The 27,861-nt window shown below is 43.3% G+C and overlaps 1 protein-coding gene across 1 annotated transcript in view; it reads left to right on the top strand.

The window, feature by feature from the left end:
* LOC134603055 (substance-P receptor) overlaps positions 1 to 27,861 on the top strand; it is a 226,122-nt gene that overhangs the window by 141,952 nt on the left and 56,309 nt on the right. Inside the window, exon 2 of the mRNA XM_063448667.1 lies at positions 1 to 198. Coding sequence (XP_063304737.1) covers positions 1 to 198 — 198 coding nt within the window. The remainder of the gene's footprint in view (positions 199 to 27,861) is intronic.

The following is a 27,861-nucleotide window of genomic DNA, read 5'->3' as shown; positions in this document are numbered from 1 at the left end:
GTATATGGCTATCATCCATCCTCTCAAACCAAGGTTATCTGCCACAGCAACTAAAATAGTCATTTGTGTCATCTGGGGATTTGCATTCTCTTTGGCATTTCCACTGGGATACTATGCAGCGGTCGAACCAATGCACGATCGTGAAGTCTGCTACCTAGAATGGCCAGGATATGAGCTAAACCGGAAATACGAAAAAATGTGAGTCTGTTGTGCTTATTCCCGTGATAAACTGGATGCTGTTCAAAATTTAGGCTAGGCTGGAAAAATAGGTCTTACACATATAAACAATAGTGATGTCGAGAACATAACATTTTTATAGACTTCAATGGGCAGGCGAATTTTAAAACCCACAGGGACTCTTTCTAGCCACAATAGTGATGGAAAGGTTGTTTCAAGGGGACTAACACCTGGAGTGTGGCATGACGGAGGGGGATCCATGGCAAAACTCCCATGGAAAATTACACAGTTGATGCAGAGTCTGGTTTTAATCCATAAAGGGCATAAATCACCTAACATTCCTAAATCACAATGGATATGGATTGACACCTGACATATGACATATTGACACCTTGACATATGGATTGACACCTGTCCTCAGAGACCCTGATACACACTGACACAGAGCAGAATAGGGACTGTTCCCCCTACATAGGGTCACTTGGCAGATATGGATTGACACCTATCCTAAGGATCCCTAAAACACACTGACACAGAGCAGAATAGGGACTGTTCCCCCTACATAGGGTCACTTGGCAGATATGGATTGACACCTATCCTAAGGATCCCTGATACACACTGACACAGAGCAGAATAGGGACTGTTCCCCCTTCATAGGGTCACTTGGCAGATATGGATTAACACCTATCCTAAGGATCCCTGATACACACTGACACAGAGCAGAATAGGGACTGTTCCCCCTACATAGGGTCACTTGGCAGATATGGATTGACACCTATCCTAAGGATCCCTGATACACACTGACACAGAGCAGAATAGGGACTGTTCCCCCTTCATAGGGTCACTTGGCAGATATGGATTGACACCTGTCCTCAGGGACCCTGATACACACTGGGGGGGACCTACTGTCCTCCCCCCGCCCCCACCCCTGCGTGGTGGGTGGGGGCCATAAAAATAATGAGGGGGTCCTACTGTCCTCCCCCCGGCTCACACCCCTGCGCGGTGGGTGGGGGCCATAAATCACAATGGGGGGAGGACCTACTGTCCTCCCCCCACCCCTACCCCTGCGCAGTGGGTGGGGGCCATAAAAATAATGAAAATAATGAGGGGGGGACCTACTGTCCTCCCCCCTGGCCCCCACCCCTGCGCGGTGGGTGGGGCCATAAATCACAATGGGGGGAGTACCTACTGTCCTCCCCCCGCCTCCACCCCTGCGCGGTGGGTGGGGGCCATAAAAATAATGAGCGGGGGGACCTACTGTCCTCCCCCCTGGCCCCCACCCCTGCGCGGTGGGTGGGGGCCATAAATCACAATGGGGGAGGACCTACTGTCCTCCTCCCGCCCCCACTGCTGTGTGGTGGGTGGGGGCCATAAAAGTAATGAGGGGGGGACCCTCTGTCCTCCCCCCAGCCCCCACCCCTGCGCGGTGGGTGGGGGCCATAAATCACAATGGGGGGAGGACCTACTGTCCTCCCCTCACCCCCACCCCTGCGCAGTGGGTGGGGGCCATAAAAATAATGAGGGGGTGACCTACTGTCCTCCCCCCGGCCCCCACCCCTGCGCGGTGGGTGGGGGCCATAAATCACAATGGGGGGAGGACCTTCTGTCCTCCCCCCGCCCCCACACCTGCGCGGTGGGTGGGGGCCATAAAAATAATGAGGGGGGACCTACTGTCCTCCCCCCGGCCCCCACCCCTGCACGGTGGGTGGGGGCCATAAATCACAATGGGGGGAAATCCTACTATCCTCCCCCCGCCCCCACCCCTGCGTGGTGGGTGGGGGCCATAAAAATAATGAGGGGGGGACCTACTGTCCTCCCCCCAGCCCCCACCCCTGTGCGGTGCGTGGGGGCCATAAATCACAATGGGGGGAGGACCTACTGTCCTCCCCCCAGCCCCCACCCCTGCGCGGTGGGTGGGGGCCATAAATCACAATGGGGGAGGACCTACTGTCCTCCCCCCACCCCCACCCCTGCGCAGTGGTTGGGGGCCATAAAAATAATGAGGGGGTGACCTACTGTCCTCCCCCCGGCCCCCACCCCTGCGCGGTGGGTGGGGGCCATAAATCACAATGGGGGGAGGACCTTCTGTCCTCCCCCCGCCCCCACCCCTGCGCGGTGGGTGGGGGCCATAAAAATAATGAGGGGGGGACCTACTGTCCTCCCCCGGCCCCCACCCCTGCACGGTGGGTGGGGGCCATAAATCACAATGGGGGGAAATCCTACTATCCTCCCCCCGCCCCCACCCCTGCGTGGTGGGTGGGGGCCATAAAAATAATGAGGGGGGGACCTACTGTCCTCCCCCCAGCCCCCACCCCTGTGCGGTGGGTGGGGGCCATAAATCACAATGGGGTGCGCGGTGGGTGGGGGCCAAAAAAATAATGAGGGGGGACCTACTGTCCTCCCCCTGGCCCCCACCCCTGAGCGGTGGGTGGGGGCCCTAAATAAAACATTTTCCCCCCAATCAAAGGTGACTAGGGGTCCCCAAGCCCCTAGTGTGGGAAAGTGCTTTGGAACTTGCCCACGCTGTGTAAAATGACAAAGAGAACTCTGATTGGTGGGCTTGGAAGCTAACCAATCAGAGTGTTCTGTGTCATTTTACACAGCGTGGGAAAGTTCTTTGCAATTTACCTACGCTGTGTAAAATGACAATGAGCACTCTGATTGGTGGGCTTGGAATCTAACCAATCAGAGTGTTCTGTGTCATTTTACACAGCGTGGGAAAGTTCTTTGGAATTTACCTACGCTGTGTAAAATGACAAAGAGCACTCTGATTGGTGGGCTTGGAATCTAACCAATCAGAGTGTTCTGTCATTTTACACAGCGTGGGAAAGTTCTTTGGAATTTTCCCACGCTGTGTAAAATGACAAAGAGCACTCTGATTGGTGGGCTTGGAATCTAACCAATCAGAGTGTTCTGTGTCATTTTACACAGCGTGGGAAAGTTCTTTGGAATTTTCCCACGCTGTGTAAAATGACAAAGAGAACTCTGATTGGTGGGCTTGGAATCTAACCAATCAGAGTGTTCTGTGTCATTTTACACAGCATGGGAAAGTTCTTTGGAATTTTCCCACGCTGTGTAAAATGACAAAGAGCACTCTGATTGGTGGGCTTGGAATCTAACCAATCAGAGTGTTCTGTGTCATTTTACACAGCGTGGGAAAGTTCTTTGGAATTTTCCCACGCTGTGTAAAATGACAAAGAGCACTTTGATTGGTGGGCTTGGAATCTAACCAATCAGAGTGCTCTGTGTCATTTTACACAGCGTGGGAAAGTTCTTTAGAATTTTCCCACGCTGTGTAAAATGACAAAGAGCACTCTGATTGGCTTAAACCAGCCAATCAGTGTGTTCTTGGCCTAATAGCAGGGCGTGGCAAGGCTTTATAAGCCTTCCCCCACCCTACAGAGCTCAGTCTGCGCGGAGCCCTCCATGGGTGAAGATGTATTTTTTTTTTGCGCTCGTTTTTTTTCTTATGGCTTTTTATTTGGCCTTTTTTGGGGCTGAAAAAAAGAAGATTTTAGAAAAAAGAAGACGTCAAATGGTAAGTTGAATTTTTCTTTAGAGGTTAGTTATTTTATTCCCCCCTCACTATTTTTTAGGTTGAGCGGGGTAGGTAGGGGGTAACTTCTTTTGGGGTAGGGGGGTGGGTGTCTAGGGGCTTGGGTACCCCTAGTCACCTTTGATTGGGGGGGATTTTTATTTAGGGCCCCCACCCACCACTCAGGGCTAGGGGCTGGGGGGGGACAGTAGGTTCCCCCCTTATTGTTTTTTTTAGGGCCCCCACCCACCGCTCAAGGGTGGGGGCCAGGGGGGAGGACAGTAGGTCCCCCTCATTATTTTTATGGCCCCCACCCACTGCGCAGGGGTGGGGGCCAGGGGGGAGGACAGTAGGTCCTCCCCACATTGTGATTTATTGCCCCCACCCACCACACAGGGGTAGGGGCCAGGGTGAGGACAGTAGGTCCCCCCCTTCATTATTTTTATGGCCCCCACCCACCGCGCGGGGTTGGGGGCGGGGGGAGGACAGTAGGTCCTCCCCCATTGTGATTTATGGCCCCCACCCACCGTGCAGGGGTGGGGGCCGGGGGGGAGGACAGTAGGTCCCCCCTTCATTATTTTTATGGCCCCCACCCACCGCGCAGGGGTGGGGGCGGGAGGAGGACAGTAGGTCCCCCCATTGTGATTTATGACCCCCACCCACCGCGCAGGGGTGGGGGCGGGGGGGGAGGACAGTAGGTGCCCCCCCAAGTGTGTATCAGGGTCCCTGAGGACAGGTGTCAATCCATATCTGCCAAGTGACCCTATGTAGGGGGAACAGTCCCTATTCTGCTCTGTGTCAGTGTGTATCAGGGATCCTTAGGATAGGTGTCAATCCATATCTGCCAAGTGACCCTATGTAGGGGGAACAGTCCCTATTCTGCTCTGTGTCAGTGTCTGGAGGGAGTATCTGCAGTAACACAGGGTGTCTGGAGGGAGTATCTGCAGTAACACAGAGTGTCTGGAGGGAATATCTGCAGTAACACAGAGTGTCTGGAGGGAGTATCTGCAGTAACACAGAGTGTCTGGAGGGAGTATCTGCAGTAACACAGGGTGTCTGGAGGGAGTATCTGCAGTAACACAGAGTGTCTGGAGGGAGTATCTGCAGTAACACAGAGTGTCTGGAGGGAGTATCTGCAGTAACACAGAGTGTCTGGAGGGAGTATCTGCAGTAACACAGGGTGTATGGAGGGAGTATCTGCAGTAACACAGAGTGTCTGGGGGGAGTATCTGCAGTAACACAGGGTGTCTGGAGGGAGCATCTGCAGTACCCAGAGTGTCTGGAGGGAGTAACTGCAGTAACACAGAGTGTCTGGAGGGAGTATCTGCAGTAACACAAGGTGTCTGGAGGGAGTATCTGCAGTAACATGGGGTGTCTGGAGGGAGTATCTGCAGTAACACAGAGTGTCTAGAGGGAGTATCTGCAGTAACACAGGGTGTCTGGAGGGAGTATCTGCAGTAACACAGAGTGTCTGGAGGGAGTATCTGCAGTAACACAGGGTGTCTGGAGGGAGTATCTGCAGTAACACAGAGTGTCTGGAGGGAGTATATGCAGTAACACAGAGTGTCTGGAGGGAGTATCTGCAGTAACACAGAGTGTCTGGAGGGAGTATCTGCAGTAACACAGAGTGTCTGGAGGGAGTATCTGCAGTAACACAGAGTGTCTGGAGGGAGTATCTGCAGTAACATTTATATGCACTAAAAAAAAATAAAAAAAAAATAAAAAATAAAAAATAAAAAAAAAATGGTTGCAGCTTCAAAATGAATCTAAAATGGATGCTGTCCAGTAGGTGGGAGGGTCTGCTAGGAAGGGTGTGCTGCTGATTGGCTGGAATGTGTCTGCTGACTGTGAGGTACAGTGTCAAAGTTTTCTCAATGATAAAGAATAGGGGGCGGACCGAACATCGCATGTGTTAGCCCGCGGCGGTGGCGAACACAAACATGCTATGTTTGTCAGGAACTATTCGCCAGCGAACCGTTCGGGACATCACTAATAAACAATGTCTTTAAATGCATGGATATTGCAGCCATATGTAAAATATTTCCACATGCATATATCAGCTGGCCTCTGCAACCTTATATAAACCTATCTCCACGAAAAACGGGATGCTGTTGTGGATTTTGAAATGATAAGTGATCATATGTTTTCATTAATCATTAATTTTGTATTTTATTGTACACTAACTGTAACAATGCAATTATTTGTGGACCCAGGACATACTTGAAAACGAGAGAAATCTCAATGTATCTTTCCTGGTAAAATATTTTATAAATAAATAATATGTGTGATATATAAATGTCCTCTATAACATTTGCTGTACTATACTTGCAATCAACCTGACCCCAGTAGAAAATGATAGAAGTTATAATATTGCACAATCCTGGATTAAGGAGTTCCTGAGAATATGAACTGAAAGGTGCTATAGGCCTTGTAGCGGCACCCCGGAGTAGTAGGGGTTTACGCCGCTGAGAAGGTGTTCTTTTCCCCCAAGACGAAGTCAGCTATAACAAAACACGTTCCAAGAGAATACGAATCAGCATAACAACCATCCCCTCCATGCACGAGACGAGACTCTGTGTTGAGGGTCAAAAGTAGGAATAATCTTTATTCTGCCGCTCGGGCTTTTATGCCGTACAACAACTCCTCCCCGTATCCGGAGGAGATAATACATTTACAGTGGGAATCCCTCCCACTGTACCGGGCAGAATATTTCACGGTTATTACAACGTTTAATAACACACGCAATATATAACGAAAATACAATGTGCTACGTGTATTAGGGAACGGAGATCTAGGGGAACATTATACGTGAAAATCCACCAGATCGGTTGGGCCGTTCGCTAGATACACGTTCGCACCATTTACTCTGGAACCACATAACATAAACGAAAACTCTCTCGTGGATCCGATGTCTCTAGTTCGGTACTCTGGATCTGTCGAACAGCATGGATGTAGGTCACCGACAAGGTGGAGAATCGTTGTGTGCAAAGTTCGGGAGTGTTCGGGCATTAGTTCGTGCGGTCAAAATGGCCGCGACCCATTGTTCTCCCCACGTGGCTGCGTATACCGTACAGATCCAGAGATATCCGAAGCCCACAATAATCCAAGTAAAACAAAAAGGCAATTCTCTGAGAGGGTTCTTGGTTACTCAAAAAGGGGTCTGTCACAGGCCTGTAGATTAAAATTATAAAAAATTTATTTTTCTTACACAAATGTAAGGTATGAATTGCTTTAACTGAAAAAGATTGGTGGTTAATCGCTTAAAAATGGTGAATTGTAGTCAATTGAAAAGCACATTTCAAAATTTAGGCTAGGCTGGAAAAATAGGCCTGACAGATATAAACAATGTCTTTAAATGCATGGATATTGCAGCCATATGCAAAACATTTCCACATGCATATATCAACTGGTCTCTACAACCTTATATAAAGCTATCTCCACGAAAAATTAGAAACTAGTTGCTGCAGCTTTAAATGAAAGTATCTATAGTCCATACGGAGATAGCCACAGACAAACTGTTAATTTATTTAATGGCAATTAGATAAGAGATAATACATACACATTGATAATTTGTGTATGCTATCGCTTTGGTACAGTATCTCTGGACAAACATTGATTTTATAATTCACACCCTCAATATCCTTTCATAATGTTTAAGAAAGAGTGATTTTCTAATTTTCAATTGGTTTTACTTCTACAAGTACTCTCTTCAACCCTTTTAAATACATACTTCCCTTAAACATTCTCTCTTACATATACACAGATAAGGTTTTTCCTGATCACTCTCCATTATGTATTCATACACACATGTATTGGTGTATACATGTGTGCACACATATAATCTCTCCTGCATTTATATATAATGTGATATACATGCCCAGCAACACTTTCGTACATATACATATTATTACAGTTATTTATAGAGCACCATCATATTCTTTAGAGCTGGACAATAGGCAAATAAGACAAAAAATATTATTCATATAAAGAAGCAATTTTTATTTTAGACCTTTTTTCTTTACTTGGTTAGTAGACTGCAGGTCAAGGAGCTGGGACAGGGATCAGCTAGTGGGTGCTCCATATCAAGATCACTTTGATAAGAGACAACATTGCAGCAGTATGATCTGATCCAAAAAAAAACCTTGACATCAATGGTCTTCTTGCAGTTTGCCCATCTGAATTAACTCTGGCCCAGATGAAAAACTCCAGTAGCTGACACAATAGTGCATCAAACCTTATTTGTGTGCCAAGAAAATGTGTGGTCAATAACTGCTAGACAGATGGCGTGGGTCCACCTACCCCCATGTATACCAAAACCATTACAATGAATTCAAAATGTTATATGCCATAAGCACCAAATTGTTTCCAATTTTACTGATGTTGTTTGGGCCTATTTTAGGGACAATAGGCCTAGTGCGTCAGCTCCATCAGCCCCTATGTTAATCCAGCCCTACTAATGTTACTATTACTAATATCATAAATAGTCATTTTTCGATAACTGACATTTTTTATATGTTGATAGAGAACCATCCGGATTCTGAAATTAATTGAACATGTTTTTCAAATAGTTAACTATTACTCTTTAGGAACTATTTGAGAGGAATAATAATTCCCATCACCAACTGTTTGCAAGATGTCTCTGTTATTTTAGTAGGTATGTGTTGCACTCACATGGCTAAATCACTGTTAAAAATATAAGTTCATCTTACATTATGTGAGATCTAATAGCTTTTTTTTCCATGGTAAAAAATTCTCCCTACATTGAAATTGTAATTTTGTTCACTTTTCAGGCAGGAGAATTATTCTGTTATACAAATGTCCTTTCTTTGCACAAATTCACTAATCTTCAACATCATAGTCACTCTGATCAGTCCGAGTATCTGAATTTTATTAAGTCTGTGTTATATTCCCCTACAATACCCTTATCTGCTATTATTTGCTAGCCTTTGTTTCTTTGCTTATACAAAGAGTAATCCTGCCCAAGCATGCATCTTCACTAACGGTTCATTGAGAGACAGCCCTGCTTATTGCTTTCATATATTAAAGCAGTAAATTACATTTCCTTAAAACGCGATCTTCTCAAACCATCAACCTGCTGTTTCTGGATACAAGCTTATAATATATGACAGTGTAACCATTTGACCATGGCTTGCCACTGTTTATTTTTTTATTAAATATATAAAATAAATATGTATATATATATTTTTTATATATATATAAAAAAAAGTATATATATATATATATATATATATATATATATATATATATATATATATATACATATATACAGTATATACAAAATACAGAATATATATATATATATATATATAAAACAAAAATAGTAATGCACTCCACCTTCCTTGATGTACTTGCCCGGTGCTTATCAGCAAACAGATACAGCCAAAAGTACAAGATAGCACTCCAGGGACTTCCAAGTTGAATGAATAAAACGTAGCTTTTATTAGCTCAAAATAAAAATCAACGTTTCAGTCTGTATCACTTCCTGATGAAAGTCTGTGATACAGACTGAAACGTTGATTTTTATTTTGAGCTAATAAAAGCTAAGTTTTATTCATTCGACTTGGAAGTCCCTGGAGTGCTATCTTGTACTTTTGGCTATATATATATATATATATATATATATATATATATATATATATATATATATATATATATTTGGACCTATGGGATATATCAGTGAAAAGTCACAGAAATTGCATATTGACATAACTAATTTTATGGTCTGATGAAGCATTGGCCCTCCTGGTGGTTCCATCTATCTACCTTGCAATTTCTGACGTTTGGGCGTGCTATATCATCCTACAAAAGTAGGGCTTTAATGCTGTTAGGGCAGCATAGCGCACTCTAACAATCGGGCCCTCCCTCTAATTGAGGTAAAAGCCTGACTAACCAGGTACTCCCCTGCAGCCAATCCCGCTGATCCGAGTCATGTGCGATCATATGACTCAGATCAGCGTGATTGACAGATTGACTGTGGGAGAATGAGTGGGTTGTCAGGAAGATCCATAAACATATAATTAATATTAGCACATCATTATGTTTAAAATAAATACATAAATAAATTTAGATTAAATTATTTGTATTAAATATATATATCATGAACTATGGGTTAAGATTCCTCAGGAACACTACCAGAATCTGGTGTCTAGCTATGCATCTCATTTCCAGCAGATCATAACAGCAAAAGTATGCACTACTAAGAACTAAAGATGCTTGCCATGAAGGGGATGAATACTTTTGAGACTGTAGAAGTAATTTGTTGTGTTGAGCTATTTCAATTTTTTATTTGATTTGTGTATTGCAAATAGCTGAAATTTTGTATATTTTCACAATAAACCTGATTTTCAATGGTGGTTGAATATTTTTGATTGCAACTATATTTATATATATACACATTTCCACAATCCCAGCACTCAAGCACTCAAGTTCCCTGGTCTTTATATATATATATATATATATATATATATATATATATCTCAAAACACTCTTATTATAAATAAAAAAAAGACCGGGTAATTGTTCGAATTCCCAAACTCTGAGCCAAACTGTAGCCAAATCACAAATCACATAAAATTAAATTGGCATTAACTAAGCATGTTCGTTTTGAATTGCGATTGTGTGGCACCATAAAATTAAATGATTGATGGCTTGGGGATAGTCGTTAAATGATGATTTTATTCACAGATTAAAATAGGTTAAATTCAAACATCTCGGAAAAAAATTATATTTTTGTTGACAGAAGTAATTAGGAGCAGAACAAATTTTTCAGCCATATACATGTCTATGGGAAACAAGCACCAAACCACCAACCAGCAGATACAGTTTATTCAGAGTAGTACTTGAAGAGAATCAGTCACCAAACCCTCCCCCCACCCTTCTCCCCCCCAAAAAAAAAATTACTGAGTGTTTCATAATGATAAAATCATTATGAAATACTTATATTGACTGTGTTGATATTTAACGGAAATTTCAACCAAAGTAAAAGTAGGGACTACTTTGTCTCAGTATTTTTCCTACACCTGACACTTGTAGACACTGAGTGGAGCTACAACCATCTAGAAGTGTCAGTCCCCTAGTCTGCAGGGAATTTGCTCCATCTGTGGAGAATCCAACCGAAAGAAGATGGTGGCTCTCGCCTGCCCCTACCCCAGCCATCGCATCCCTAGTGGTGATGTCCCCATCGGGGGTCTTTGCAAATTTGGCAAAGTCCCCAGACATTGATATTCCTGGTTTAAAGGAAAATTCTAATGGCTAGTTACCTCATACCCTTCTATTCACCAAGCCACCCTATGCCGCGAGATACTCGGTCTACTTGTTTTGCATCCAAAAAAGAGAAAGCACCACTGCACAGTCTTTGAAGTTGTAGTAGTTTTTGTACCAGATGTAGTCAATACCTTTAAAACAATGTTGTTCATTGTATTGTTTTTATTTACTTCTGAGTTAAATAATGGTCCATGGTCCAAATACAAAAACCCAAAGATACCAAACATGTGCTGTCTTTTCAACCATAACTAGCCCAATACATTGTGCTGCCTGGGTTCAGAATAACAGAATATAACAGGAAACGTAACTCTATCTAATTAAGAGTTGCTCCACTGCCCAAATAAAAATAAAACAAGAGGACACACTTACATAGAAACATAGAAACATAGAAACATAGAATGTGACGGCAGATAAGAACCATTCGGCCCATCTAGTCTGCCCAGTTTTCTAAATACTTTCATTAGTCCCTGGCCTTATCTTATAGTTAGGATAGCCTTATGCCTATCCCACGCATGCTTAAACTCCTTTACTGTGTTAACCTCTACCACTTCAGCTGGAAGGCTATTCCATGCATCCACTACCCTCTCAGTAAAGTAATACTTCCTGATATTATTTTTAAACCTTTGTCCCTCTAATTTAAGACTATGTCCTCTTGTTATGGTAGTTTTTCTTCTTTTAAATATAGTCTCCTCCTTTACTGTGTTGATTCCCTTTATGTAATTAAATGTTTCTATCATATCCCCCCTGTCTCGTCTTTCCTCCAAGCTATTTATGTTAAGATCCTTTAACCTTTCCTGGTAAGTTTTATCCTGCAATCCATGAACCAGTTTAGTAGCCCTTCTTTGAACTCTCTCTAAGGTATCAATATCCTTCTGAAGATAGGGTCTCCAGTACTGTGTACAGTACTCCAAGTGGGGTCTCACCAGTGTTCTGTACAATGGCATGAGCACTTCCCTCTTTCTACTGCTAATACCTCTCCCTATACAACCAAGCATTCTGCTAGCATTTCCTGCTGCTCTATTACATTGTCTGCCTACCTTTAAGTCATCAGAAATAATCACCCCTAAATCCCTTTCCTCAGATGTTGAGGTTAGGACTCTATCAAATATTTTGTACTCTACCCTTGGGTTTTTACGTCCAAGATGCATTATCTTGCACTTATCCACATTAAATGTCAGTTGCCACAACTCTGACCATTTTTCTAGTTTACCTAAATCATTTTCCATTTGGCTTATCCCTCCTGGAACATCAACCCTGTTACATATCTTAGTATCATCCGCAAAAAGACACACCTTACCATCAAGACCTTCTGCAATATCACTAATAAAAATATTAAAGAGAATGGGTCCAAGTACAGATCCCTGAGGTACCCCACTGGTGACAAGCCCAAGCTTCGAATATACTCCATTGACTACAACCCTCTGTTGCCTGTCACTCAGCCACTGCCTTACCCATTCAACAATATTGGAATCCAAACTCAAAGATTGCAGTTTATTGATAAGCCTTCTATGTGCAACAGTGTCAAAAGCCTTACTGAAATCTAGGTAAGCAATGTCTACTGCACCACCCTGATCTATAATTTTAGTTACCCAATCAAAAAAATCAATGTTCACACATAAAGCACTGTTCACACATAAAGCACTTCAGCGAGTTAACGTGCTTTAATTGCTTGGAGTGTCCCTTAAACAAATTGAAAGACTGAACTTGTTGGACATTGGATGTTATTAACTACAACACTCGATGAGAGAGAACGTTTTGCTCTGTCCTTCGGATCTCTCGGACAGTTATTTGTTTAAAAACTTGCAAGAAGCTTCTCTCTGGCCTTCAGTATTTAGGCATTTATTAGTATCTTTATTTTTTTTCATTTAAGCAGCTCATAAATCATTACAACCTTGTGTATATCAGTAACATGTAGATAAAATCCCAACTGTTAAATTTCAGTGACCCGCAAAAGTGGCACACTGTGTTGATATCCTGAGTGATTTATCTGCTTTTATGAATTGTTGCTCCATTGTGCCACTAACTGCACCTTATTTTGGATGCAAAGCAAATCACTGACCTCTATCTTTTATAACACCTTGCCCTTCATTTATCATGTGTTCCTAAAGCACACGGTTAGAACACCCTGTTCAAAGCAGTCTATCAATTCCTGCCTACTTGGGACCCAGATACACAATTTGTGACTATTTTTTTCACAGGGTTAGCTGAAGATATTGTGCTGGGTCCAAAGGGACAGTGCTGCCCCTCCTCCATTCTCCAAAATCAATCCAATGAAGCCACACCACAATAATGTATCCCCATACATAATGCTACATAAATCTCAGTGGCTATCCCCACACCGCCACAGTGCATCTTTCAAATTCCCCCTGTTTTCCCCCATATCCCTCAATTTTGTTTCCATGTATGTACCCTCCAGTCCCTCCTGTTCATCTTCATCACCCACATTACAATGTGCATTTCTCCCACATAGTCGTGATGGCACCTGACACACACTGACACATTTATTAACATTCTTACATGCAAATTTACAGATGAATTATAGACTCACACATACAAACATACATAGCTACATACAGAATCAATCAGTGAGCAACCATCACTCAACACTTTTTTTCCTTACTATAGTATGGTCCTACAAAACAAATTACAGAAACAAATAAGTGATCATGGACGAACATTATCCACGCACTTTGTTCATTCGTCATTCATCCGAAAACAAAGAGTCGGCTACCATTCCTGTAGAGGTTTAATTTAATCGTGCATGCTTAGTTCAGAAGAGATATCTCCTGCATGAAGCATGAAATGAAATGGCTCCCATATTCAGGGCCGTCTTTAAGGAGGGGCAAACGGGGCAGCTGCCCTGGGCCCAGTTACTCATGGGGGGCCCAAAGCAGCTGCCCCGTGGGCCCCGCCGCCTGCATTAAAGGACCACTCTAGTGCCAGGAAAGCATACTCGTTTTCCTGGCACTAGAGTGCCCTGAGGGTGCCCCCACCCTCAGGGACCCCCTCCCGCCCGGCTCTGGAAAGGGGAAAAGGGGTAAAACTTACCTTTTTCCAGCGCTGGGCGGGGAGCTCTCCTCCTCCTCTCCGCCTCCGTTCCTCCCCGTCGGCTGAATGCGCACGCGCGGCAAGAGCTGCGCGCGCATTCAGCAGGTCGCATAGGAAAGCATTTACAATGCTTTCCTATGGACGCTTGCGTGCTCTCACTGTGATTTTCACAGTGAGAATCACGCAAGCGCCTCTAGCGGCTGTCAGTGAGACAGCCACTAGAGGAAATAGGGGAAGGCTTAACTAATTGATAAACATAGCAGTTTCTCTGAAACTGCTATGTTTATAAAAAAATTAGTTAACCCTAGCTGGACCTGGCACCCAGACCACTTCATTAAGCTGAAGTGGTCTGGGTGCCTAGAGTGGTCCTTTAAAAAAATATTTCCCTACCTAATGAGCCCGCGGTGCTAGTATCGCGGCTGCACCGGGGCCCGCACACTAAGGGGCCCACCGGGTGGCCCATACACTTAGGGCCACCCAGTGAGCATGTTCCAGCAGGGGTCCGGTCGGCGCTGTGGCCCTTTAACAGCACGACCGGGCCCTTGCTTAACGGCTGCATGGGAGGAAGTGACGTCCGCGAATCACTTCCTCCCACCTCACAGACATCGGGCCGCACGGGAGGTTGCTGAGCCAGGATCCAGAGAGCAGGGGGAGCAAGCAGAGCCAGACCCCCAACTCCCAACTACCCCAGCCAGCACACTGGACCCCAGGGAAGGAAGCCTCTTGCAAAGGTAGGAAACTGAAGAGTGTCTGTCTGTCTGTCTGTGTGTGTTTATGCCAGTATGTTTGTCTGTCTGTGTGTGTGTGCCAGTATGTCTGTCTGTGTGTGTCAGTATGTCTGTCTGTGTGTGCCAGTATGTTTGTCTGTGTGTGTGTCAGTATATCTGTCTGTGTGTGTCAGTATGTCTGTGTGTGTGTCAGTATGTCTGTGTGTGTGTCAGTATGTCTGTGTGTGTCAGTATGTCTGTGTGTGTGTGTGTGTGTCTGTATGTATGTCTGTGTCAGTATGTCTGTGTGTGTGTGTCAGTATGTATGTCTGTGTGTCAGTATGTCTGTGTGTGTGTCAGTATGTCTGTGTGTGTTGAATGCAACACCGCCACCCCACACTGCCACTGTCACAACTCACCGCCACTGTCACCCCACAATGTCACTGTCACCCCACACCGCCACAGTTTCACATAAAGTAAAATATAAGGGGAGTTGGAGGCTTTCCATATTAATGCATTCTTTGCTATGTTATAAATTGTTTGTTTTTCTGACAATCAGATGAGAAACACGGATTTATCAAACCAGGAAACTGGGGAAACTGAGAATAAATTGCAAAGTTTAGGCTGAAATACCCAGACCGCGTAAAAATTCTATATCTCAGTTACATAATTGAGTGTGTCAGTATGTATGTCTTTGTGTGTGTCAGTATGTCTGTGTGTGTGTCAGTATGTATGTATGTCTGTGTGTGTGTCAGTATGTATGTGTCAGTCAGTATATGTCTGTGTGTCAGTTTGTATGTCTGTGTGTGTGTCAGTATGTATGTCTGTATTTTGTCAGTATGTATGTATCTGTGTGTGTGCCAGTGTCTATACCTGTGCATGTATCTGTATGTAGCCAATGTGTGTATCTACATGTGTGTCAGTGTTTGTATCGGCATTTGTCATGTTATGTATCTGTGTGTCTGTATGTTGTCATTGTGTGTGTCTGTGTATCTGTATGTTGTCAGTGTATCTGTGTGTGTGTCAGTGTGTGCATCTGTGTGTCTGCATGTGTGCCAGGTTGTGTGTCTGTATGTGTGTGTGTCAGTGTGTGTAAATGCATCTGTATAGCTGCATCTGTATGATTGTGTATATCTGTGTATCTGCAAGTGTTTCTCTGTGTGTATGTGTATCACAGTGTGTGTGTGTGTTTGTGACAGTGCATGTGTATTTGTGCATACATCTCAGCATTCAACACTACACTCAAATACACACCTGCATTCAAACTTCAACACTACATATAAACACACCTCTTTTTTAAACAACAACATTATATATAAACACACCAGTGTATTCATAAACCAACAATACACATAAATGCATACTTGCATTTAAATGCCATCTCCACATACAAACACACCCCTACATTCATACAAACATACTCCATACAAAAACATGCTTACACTCAAACACACAAATACTGCTCAGTGCTAAATACAACTCTGCATGCATGGGAAAATGGCAGCGCCCCAGCTGTCAAAGCATTGTTGGAGTTGCATGACAGATGGGAATCTACCTTTTGCCCCCTCTTGCCCAAAATAATTCATGCACCAGAGCCCTCTCTACTTTATGTCTGCGTTGGGGTGGGGGGCATGATTGCATGCCAGGGAAGGGACGACAGGGTTCAGGGGGCCCAAGCAAATGTTTGCCCAGGGTCCAATCCATATTAAAGACGGCCCTGCCCATATTAGTATGACTTCCCTCATGCCCCTACCAACCATGCCATGGGTAGGGGCATATCTATTAAACAGAAAGCAGCCAGAGGTTTTAAACCACGCATCCTACTATTGGAGTCATATTGAACTTACGTTAATTTAACCTGCTGGGGGATTGGGAGAAGGAAAAAGGGAAAAAATTTAAAGCAGTTCTCTGAAATATTTTTGCAATGAAGATATGCAAACAAAATTTGGGCAAATCGAACTAAACAGGGACGCAATTTACTGTAGTTCAGCTGGATTGTTTATTTTCTAACTAAACTATCTGGATGAGCCAAATTGTCAGTCTGTTCACAAGTCTACAAGACAGTACCTTAACAATCAAACATTAATTATATGATCAATGGGACTTTTATTGTATCTGCAAAATGTTTTTATTCTCTGTTTTGGAAAATAATTTCGCAAACCCATCATGTTCTTATGGAGTAAATGATCATGCCAGGACCAGATAGATATAAGAACTATCTTGGTACCTGGTTGATTTAGAGAGACCGTGATCAAACAAGATGTACAGTGTGTGGCTCTTTGTAAGCTGTGATGGCTTGTGGCATTGTAATACCGTGACCGTGATTTCTCCTCGTTTTTTATTTTCTCTACTCTTGTCATTTTAGTACTTAAGGCCAACCCCCGGAGCGAATAGGGAGGGGGGAGTATGACTGCTGCCCTGAGGAGTTGGCATAGCAACCAAAAGGATACAGTTGGTTTTACAGTTGAAAGCATGGAATTCTGGGAAAAATTACCAGACTACTGGTGAACAATGCTGAGGGAGCCTGGCAGTGTCTTTCCTCTGGTAGTCTCTGTAAAAATGACTTTATTAAATTGAGTTTCCTTCCATGAGGAAACCTGGCAGTGCTGTTTCTCCTGAGGAAAAAAAAAAAAAAAGACAGAAATTACTTTTACCTTCTACTGGGGGTACAGGATGGCCCACACCCCTGCTGTGTCTAGAGAGGCCTTGCTTACCCTATTGCAGGCCTTCCAGAGGACCCATGGGGCTGAATCCTTCAACTCGCTGCTCCACAGTGCCCAGGGCGAGCAGGCTGCTTAGGAGGGCCCGGTGAAGGAAGTGCAGACTAGGAGTGGACATCGGGCCCACCGTTCCAGACTGTATTCCAGACTGTTCCCTAGTCCAGTGCGGAGGTCCAGGGTCGGAGTACCACAAAAGGGTCCGGGGGCCAAGTGAGGCTGGCTCCAGGTGGCAGGATGCGGGCAGCGCGAGGTGGAGGAATGGCAGCAGGTGCTGCAGAAGTCAAGATGGCCGGGCTGGGCCTGGGCAGCAAGATGGCGCCGGAGGCGAGGTGAGGTCCCACAGTCCTTACCCCTCTCTTCCAGTGGCTGTGGAAGTGACGTCAGCGTGTGCGGCCGCACGCAGGAAGTGGCGGAACTCGGGGGGTGCGTACGTGACGTCTGCAAATCTCGCAACGCAGATGTCACAGGCCCCCGCCGAATCCGGAATTCCCAGAGTTCCTTGGACTGGGGAATCGGAGGAGAAGCACAGCTGGCTCCCGGCAAGTGGGGCAGGCCAGCGGGTGGTGACGTGCTGGTGGAGGATCTCACCAGCTTCTGGACCGGAGGCCAAGGAGCACTAGGGAGGAACGCAGGATTCCCCTCCACATGCCTGGCATGGACGGACTGGAACTCCCTGGGGTGTGAGCCTCCGCTCCACTGGCAGAACAGCAGGTAGGTGGACTGCAGAACCCTCACAGCAAGAAGGACCGGAATTATAGCCTGGGATAGAGAGACCCCTTCTCCTGAACCGTGAGTTGGAGTGCGCTTGCGCTTGCGCTTGGCAGGAGTTAGGGGGGACTAAGGGCTAGTGGGGAGGGTCAAGGAGAATTGGTGTAATTGCTGCGCTTAGCGCTTGGCTGGTGGGCACCTGCAGGGACCGTTGGGGGAACAGACATGCGCAGGGCTCAGCGCTTCCCTCTGGGGCTCCCCCTTCAGGTACAAGAGTACTTCAGGGGGAACTGTCTGTGACATTGCACCCCTGGGGTTACATGTGTCTTTGGAGGTGAGAGAAAAGATACTTAAGGGTGTGTATGTGGACCTACTATCCTTGGTACCATTTGACAAGGAGTAGGCGGATAGACTGCGTCGGTGTGACACAGCTGAGGGCGAAAAGGTATGCAGATCCCCCATACCTCAGGGAATTGGTTGCATCCTATCAGCTAGGTTTCCGGAAAAGGCCCCGTCACGTTTTTTTTTTCATCTGGACTTGATTTGGGGGGATTATAAGGTGTACAGGGGGCAATGCTGGTTTAAAGACGATCAGCAGTTAAAATAAATAAATAATAATAACAAAAAAAAAAATACAGCGGTTAGGCCAAACTTGCATTGTGGTGTGAAAGACGGAAACCTATGGTTGCTTCTCATTAATCCCTGTCGTCCGTCAGGTTCTTACTTTCCGTCGGCACTTCCGGAGGAGCATCGGCGGGTCACAAGAAGGGCATCTATTGGCTCTTTAACGTTTAACATGAGTGCTCCCACTGTGGTGGGGCTCACGCAGCCGTCCTTTGTTTTAATAAGTGAAAACCCCACCTGATGTCATAGTCCAAGGTTTACGTTCCTTGGGGAGAGGACGCCATTGAGGGCAGAAAGACAGGTGCCGTGGCTCTCACTCTGTCTCAGGCGTTCCCATTTACTCCATCGGGGGAGGCGTCGTTGCGCCTAGCCTGTCCTCGGTTCGGGGTAAGGAGGGGGTCCTGGCAGCCGATCTAGGGGAGGAGGTGGAGCTGTAGGAAATCTGTCTTATCCGTCGGGGTCCTCGGTTCATGATGGGATTTCAAAGGAGGACTGTCGGGTGCGATACACTTCTTTTGATCAAGCTTTGGATTTGGTTTGTGGAGTAGTACCTGGGGGCCCTGTTGGCAAAGTCTGATATCCAGTCGGCTTTTCGGGTGCTGCCAGGTCACCCAGATTGTTTTCATCTGTTGGGGTGTCAGTTTCAGGGTGATTTTTCTTCGACATGTGCCTTCTCATGGGTTGTTCGATTTCTTGTTTTTATATTTTAAGTTTTTCAGTTCCTTGCTGGAATGGATCGTGGCGTGGGTGTCGGGCTGTTCTTCCCTCCTTCACTATCTCAACGACTTCTTGTTTGTCGGTTTTCTAATTCATCACAGTGTAGTGGTTTGTCCATCTCTTTCTGCACTAATCGGGTTCTCAGGTTTGTACGGACTTGTTGTTTCACTTTCATAGGGTTGTGGCGGGTTTTGCGGTTCCAACTAGTACGATTTTTCTTCCTGGGGATTTAGATACAGACTAAGCTTTAGGTTGTCATATCTAGTGTCATATCTAGGGGGCTCCCTATTGGGCTATTTGAATTCTGCAATCCCAAGAGGGCCATTTGATTTTTGGCTGTAAGCCATGCCCATGGGGCGTGCTTTCAGTCACTTACTTACCTTTTAACTGTACTTGCCTTTTGGGAGTTTGGAGTTTTGTTCCTCGTGGGTTACAGTGGTCAGACATTTTGGCGCAGTAAAACAGTGTCTAACTTGGCCTTTGAGCTGTTTACGGAGGCTGCAACTCAGTTGGTTTTGGTGCTTTTTTCTGAGGGCTATGATGTTGGCATGGTCAGATTCCTTTTTGGTGCTATTCCTGATTGTAGTGTCGGCCAAGCTCTGGGTCTTAGCTTTGGCAAAGAAGCAAGTTCTTTGCCATGCAAAAACCTTAGTGGGTTCATGTCGTTAACCAGTTATCTTTGAGATCTCTTCTGGGATGGGCTTTATTGCGACAGTTGGTTCTGCATTGCTTGGAATTTAATATTTGTTTGGGTGCAGGTGCCAGGTGTGTCTAATGTATTGCCGACTCTCTTTCTCGCTTCCAGGAGGATGAATTTCATGAGGTGACTCCAGAGGCAGAAGCTTGTGGAGGGCCCTGAATTCTTCTGGAACCTCAGTTTTGGAACTTGACTGACTTGATTGAGAGATCCCTGTCTCCTAAGTTTTGAGCAGCATACTTGACGGTGTGGGATCAATTTGGTTGGTCTTCTTCAGAAAGTAGGTTGTTATCCACTTAGCCTTTCTTTCTGACTTGCGGCATCGAGGGACATCCGTGTCAGTGGAACAGGGTATGTCAGCTCTTTCAATCTTAATGCACTGCATGTGAGGGGAAGATGTGACTAAAGCATTTGTGGTTCAGCGAGTATTGCACTGTTGGAGACGTAAACTGGTGGCGGTCGTTGGGCATCCTGTATTTGTGCACTTTCTGGTAGACATAGGCGGGATCCTGCCTGCTATTTATGTTTTCCCATTGGAGGCAATTCTGTTTCAGGTAGCCTTTTCTGTGTGTTTTTATGCAAATCTATGTGTCGGCAGATTGGTGGAGTTCTAGAGCTCAGTCACCCCTTTTTAGAAAGGAGGTTCTTTAGTTTCAAAGAGAAGTGAAATTTCTAATTTGGCGATCTAATACTGATCAAGCGGGTAGTGGTAGAGTGATTAGGATTGGAACGTCCATAATTGGAGATACGTTCCAGTGCATTCATATGGGTTATTAACCATTCACTAGAATGTTTATGTTGGTGTTGCGCTCGTTAGGAGTTGATTATACTGTATTGCGCTTGTTAGGAGTGGACTCCCAAACAAAAATAAAAAATGATAGTGGTTATTCAACTCATTCATTCCGCATCAGTCTGACTCTGCAGGCTAGCTGGTTAGGTCTGTCAGACTCTTCCATTTGGCTGCTGGGTCGGTGGGAATGAGCAGGTTTTCGATTGTATGTTCGGCCTTTAATAGGTGCCTGGGTATGGTTAATGTTCTGTTGATTTCTATATTGCTAGATATTCTCTATGTGTTTGGATCCTTGGGCATTCTTTTATTTATTGGGCAGCTTGTCAGGTAGACCAGAGGTCGTATGACCAGGATCTTGGGATTACTCATCACTAGGTCAATGTTAAGTGGTGTGGGATCAGAGGGTTGCGCTGGCAGCAATTTTATCTGAAGAGATCGCTTCAGCGATATGTGACGGAACCAGTTATACTGCTGATTATGCTGATCCACGCTGGTGGTTATTACCTGGGTCAAGAGCGCGCAACACTTTAACATGACAATATCACGATTCGTACAATGCTTGGGTGGATTGGTGATTCCTCATGTTGAACTAGAAGTAGATAACCATAATGCTATACATACTGATTTGGTACATCTTACTCATGTTAGTTTGGATACATTTAAAATGTGGTTACAAGCAATAATGACACAGGCGCTGGCTTTGGGGGACGCATCCCCTTCCCTCTAATAGGGGTGGGGTCTGCGGTGGCGGGTTTCCTGCGCCAGCAAGTTTGGTAAATGAATAATGCCCGGACGGGCTTGGGGAGTCGCAGCCTGAATGTGGTTGATGACGGAGGACAGGCTGAAGAGGCTCTGGAAGAAGTTTAAAGTGTACCTGTCTGCTGGGTAAAACCAGCAGCTGACAGTATTTGGTTATGCTGGTTTAAATAAAGCTGTGGCCATTGCCCTTACCCACTTAACATGGTTTTGCGTTACTTATTGGGAATGGAAGGGTAACGGGATTTGGTGATCGAAGGAGTCAGCAGTCAAGTAATGTAAGGTTAGTGATCTTGTCATTAGCTAATTTAAGTAAAGCATTTTAATTTCATAAGTACTGCTGCTGCTTTGCAGTAATACACAAGCTGTATACATCTTTGTTGGATGTGGATTAAATGGAGATATATGTATAATTAAATATATATTGTGGTAAGTGTCATATTTATGAGTTTTATATGTTGGGGAATTAAAACCACAAAAATTGGAATTCAAGATTTTTTTTTCAAGCATCATTTTTATAACTATATTTCTGGAACAGATGGATTGGTAAAATTCCTTACACACTTATACAACATTTTTATACTATTATTGATACTCATATGACTAGATTTATTTCTTGCGTAAAATATTTTCCTTTATTTTCTGGTTTTTCTTACATTTCCTGCAAATGTAATACTAAGCTATATAGCTATGACCTGGCTCGCTGCTCTTTGCAGATAGTAGATAAGGGTTTGGGAAGGAACAGCTTTCCTCCATTAAAGTCAGTGAGCTCCAACATTTCTTGTAAATTATAGGGACTCTATACTCACCAAAACAACTTTAGCTTTATGGAGCAGTTTTGGTGTATAGATTATGCCCATGCAGTCTCACTGCTCAATTTTCTGCCATTTAAGAGTTAAATCACTTTGTTTATGCAGGCCCAGTCACACCTCCCTGTATGTGACTTACACAGCCTTCCTAAACATTTCCCGTAAAGAGTCATATAATGTTTATACTTCATTTATTGCAAATTCAGCTTTATTTAGAATTTCTACACCCTGCATGAGCCTCCTGTATGTAATTAAAGTTCAATTTACAGAGCATGAGATTAACTTTTAAAACAAGTTACATCTGGTTAAAAACGAAACCATTTTGTTTTCATGCAGGCTGTGTCAGTCACAGCCAGGGTAGGTGTGGCTAGGGCTGCATAGACAGAAACAAAAGTGAGTTAACTCCTAAATGGCAGTGAATTGAGCAGTGAAACTTCAAAGGCATGATCTATACACAAAAACTGCTTTATTAAGCTAAAGTTGTTTTGGTGACTGCATTGTCCCTTTAACAACCAATGCCTGTTATCACTCTTACATCACTATACTTATTCCTGGTTTATCAGAGCTTCTGGTGCCTTGGTGGACCATTACAACTACACTTTCCCCCAACACCTATTACTCATATCCAGATTTTCCATATCCAAAGGGTAACAGTCACTTTGCAGGTTTTATGTTTACTTATCCCCATATAGAAATCCCCATCTATTTATCCTTCAACTTGACTTCCCCAACTTAGGCCTCAATTTAATAAGTGTTCCAAATTATTAAATACTCTTGGAAATATTTCCAAATGATATGATGATATCTAGAGATTTTAATTATGACTTCTGTAGATACACCACTTTTTTGTTTTCTGTTTCTGTTTATGCAGCCATAGCTAAACCTCCCCTGGCTGCAACACAGCTCACATAAAAAAATAAAAATGCTTTATTTTCAATCAGATGTTAACTTACTTTAAGTTTTATCTCCTGCCCTATAAATTGAACTTTGATAACACACAGGGGTCTCCTACAGGCTCTAGCATGCTATTAACAGAGTAGACAATGTGAAATGATAAATGAAACAGAAAGTTTGATAAAGGAAGTTTAAACATTAGATCTCTCTTTACAGAAATTGTGTAGGGAGACTGTGTAAGTCACATGCATGGAGGTGGGGCTAGGCCTGTATAAACAGAAACAATATAACTCCTAAAAGGCATGAATTGAACAGTGAGACTGCAGGGGTATGTTCTACATACCAAAACTGCTACATTACATTGTTTTGGTGCCTCTAGTGCGTTATTAACAAAAAATATAGACTCAATGCTTAACTCAATTATGTATATTCAGAAGTGGCAGTTTCCCTTTAATTCCATGGAGAATTTTTAGATGATTTAACCTGATGGTATAAGGGAATGTTGTCATGTCCCACCTTCCCTAGTATTAGCATTTGTTCTTGTGTCCTAACGTTTTATATATAGATCCAAAAATCCTTCCAAATAAATCATTTCAGTCTCTGACCTACAAAGCTGTCATAACAGCATAACTGGTCCTTCTTACACCTTGTTTGTTCATGGAATGCTGCACCTTGTTCATCAAGTCTCATTTTGGATTTCTCCCTTTGCTAGCCAAAGGGTAGGCTTATTTTCTTGTTGGCTGATGTGCTGTTTTGCAAAATGTTCAGCTACTCAAAGTCTATTTTCCATTTTATCACATCTAGAAGAATATTTTGACAAGTTTATATCTTCCTTGCAGCAAAGAGTACATAGAGAGGCAGGCTGGGATACACATCCTGGTCCTTCATCATTGACATTAAAATGTGTTTATGTGTGAGAACTTTAAAATGCTTGGATAAATAGTTATATCTCAGCCCAAAACCTTGACAATGCCATTACATTTCTGATCTCTCCTGACAATACTCTTCAACTGCGCATCTTTTCAACATCACAGTTTTCAACATGTTTGGGAAACATGCATGACAGCAGGTTTATTTTAATATTATTTATTAAATATTAATATTATCATTAAAGATCAAGAATATGAAATTTAAAGGAATACTTCAGGCACCATAACCATTACAGTAAATTGTAGTGGTTATGATGCCTGGAACACTATGGCACCCCCAATTTAAATAATCAAACCATTTGCTAATGATCTAGGGTCTTCGAGGTCTGTCTCTCCAGTTCCGCTGTGAGAGCTGGAATCCCCTGCTAGAACCTTTCCTTATCTCCTCCGAACTAAAGCTCATTCGCATTCACAATAATATTTCCAAGAAACCATGTTCCCACAGTGTTCTAAGTCCCCAGCTTGGCATGCACACCAGCATAGCGAGACATCATGCATTTAAAATAACCCTAATGTTTAAACATTACCTGACTCTCTGCTTGTATAATCATAGGCTCCTTCCCAATGGTTTCTCAGTGCTTATTATTTCCTTCCTTGTATTTCCCCCAAATATATATTTTTTTCGAGACAAAATACTTTTTACCCAAGGCAAAGGTTTACAATTCCAGATGCTTCCTAGAATATAGTCACCAGTCCTATAGAATGTCACTGGACAGCTGGTATTTATTATGTAATATATGTTATCTCAGTGTTGACAGTTCCCTATGAATTCAGATGAATATATTTCTCCTCTTAAACTGCAAGCCCCATTAAGAGAGGATCTAGACTAATTCTCTCTTAATGTGTTTTAATATTATGTGTTACCAGACTCGTGCTTCATATCTATTATGTGAGTTTGTGGAATACAGTATATTGGCATTTTAAATATTGTTGTCTTTTTCTCTGAGACTAAATTCAACAGGCCATGTGGCAAATGCAATCTGCATTCACATTATAAATACGTAGATATCCAGTAGCAATTTGCCTAATCCTACAGAGTCTCAATAAATTTGTTTATGGCATGTGATGAAGCAATGCTGAAGCATACTTGTAACGCATACAGTAGAATGGGCATACATTGCATGCGCTTTTGCATAATAATATGCAGCATGTTGGCTAATGCATGTAATTGGACCTCATATGAAGATCCAGAACTCTGGTTGAAAGATCATGGAAATACTTAGGATGAATATCTAGAGCTCCGAGGAAGCAATTACTGCCAATTAGGATGATATTAGTTCCATTACAACTCGCTTGAACATAAAACAGACCACCTCGTGCTTTTGACACGTAGTGATCTTTATTGTTTAGATTTGGATAAGATCCCACACAGCGCACACTAGAAGAAAATCTCCGATAGATCATATTGAGCAGATGCTGGATGCACAACAAAGAAATATCTCGAAGAGACTAGGAGAGCAGGAGTTGTTGGATGGTGTAGCTGTATTGGGCTATTTGCCATTTCTTTTGTACATTTTGTATTGTGTACATTAAAAGATACACTCACAATTTCACAGCAAGCTCTTACTTACCAAGCTAGAAACTATGGTTGCCTTATATAAAAAGGAAAATATCCGGATTCGTAGAATTGATTTTTCTCCTGAGAGAGTATATTACTTTTTTATGTTACCATGGTAACCTCAAACTTAAAAAAAAAAAAACATTTTATTTTTTTGTTTTAGACACAGATAAATGTGTATTTTTTTATGTCAATTTACTGCTTTTCAAGTGTTGTTTTTTTAATTTGCTAGAGGAAAAATGCATAGAACAAGATTTTAAGATTTAAAATCGCTCCCTCCTCTCCGCTGCTTTTTTGTTCATGCAGGCTCTGTCAATCATACCCAGGGGAGGTGTGGCTAGGGCTGAATGAACAGAAACAAAGTGATTTAACTCCTAAATGACAGTGAATTGAGCAGTGAAATTGCAGGGGAATGATCTATACACTAAAACTGCTTTATTTAGCTAAAGTAATTTAGGTGACTATAGTGTTCCTTTAAGTCATCAGCGTGCTCAGCATGCACGTAATTTTACATGAGGGCTCTAGGGAAGAAACATGTGAGAAACATTAAGATGTCAGCACAGATCAAGAAGGAATGACAGGTCTGCAGGGCAATGACAAGAACAGTAAGTTTTGACATAAATTTTGATAAGAACAATAGATTGATGAGGACCCTGCTTGACAAACTTACAATCTAGAGCAGAAAACCTTTATAGAAGATATACACACATAATCATTCAATCAATCTTGTTTGGACCAGAGCACACCTCAGTAGGAGACAAGGAGACTATCTTCTGTTTTCTTTTACCTTCATCAGCAGCTTATGTTGCATTTTATTGAGTCCTGACAAAATAAATATGCATAATTCTAGCCAAACTGACATTTTGGTTTTAATTAACTATTACATGGGTTTTCTCAATTTTAATGATGAAACTTACACAAAAAAAAAACAACGTATTTTAATGTTTACATTGAACCTATTGCAGCCCTGAAGTAAAGGGTTTTGAGCACACTTTGAGATGGCTTAACACACTCCATGTGTCTCAGGACACTTAATAAAAATCACAGAAATGGGCAACATTTGGCACCAGTTCCATCAGCAATGTGGAAGTTTTCTACACACATCAAGTTGAGCTATTAATGCTCTTTAATATATACCTTTTGGTCAACAAACACAGCAACACAGTGCTCACTCATTTAGTTATTTGTGTGAAATGCTCCCAAGAGTCTTTAGTCATACCTATTTGTAACATTTAATTTAGTAAATGCATGTAAATACAATAGCTTCACTCTGAATTATTCCTATTTCCTACGCCACACCGGAAGACACTGAAATGGTTGAGATATGAAAATAATGCAATATAACAATATAAATAAAATGTCTAAAGCAGTGAAGTCTACAAAGATGGATAAGAGCCCAAGCTACAACAGACTTTCAATCCAAAATAAACATTTTGCTTCAGTCATTAGCTTCATAAAGACATTTGACTGCTTTCTCAACAAGTATCACTTCCCTAGACTGATTTTGGCCGCTAATATCTTCATTATAAAAGAGGGCATGGACACAGAGTGCTGTAAGAACTATTGACCAATCTCACTCCTTAAAGGACCACTTTAGTACCAGGAAAACAAACTCGTTTTCCTGGCACTGTAGTGTTAATAGGTCACCCCCACCCTCATGGACCCCTCCTGCCGGGCTCTAGGGGGAGGAAGGGGTTAAAATCTTACCTTTCTCCAGCGCCGGGCTGCCTCGGCGCTGGGGACTCTTCTCCTCCTTCCAACGTCAACGGCTGAATGCTCATGCGCGGCAAGAGCCGCGCGCGCATTCAATCAGTCCATAGGAAAGCATTTCTCAATGCTTTCCTATGGATGCTGGCATCTTCTCACTTCGAAAATCACAGTGAGAAGCGCGGAAGCGACTCTAGCAGC

Source organism: Pelobates fuscus, chromosome 3 (assembly GCF_036172605.1).
Source record: "Pelobates fuscus isolate aPelFus1 chromosome 3, aPelFus1.pri, whole genome shotgun sequence".
NCBI lineage: Eukaryota > Metazoa > Chordata > Amphibia > Anura > Pelobatidae > Pelobates > Pelobates fuscus.
This window is presented reverse-complemented; position numbering and strand designations above follow the sequence as displayed.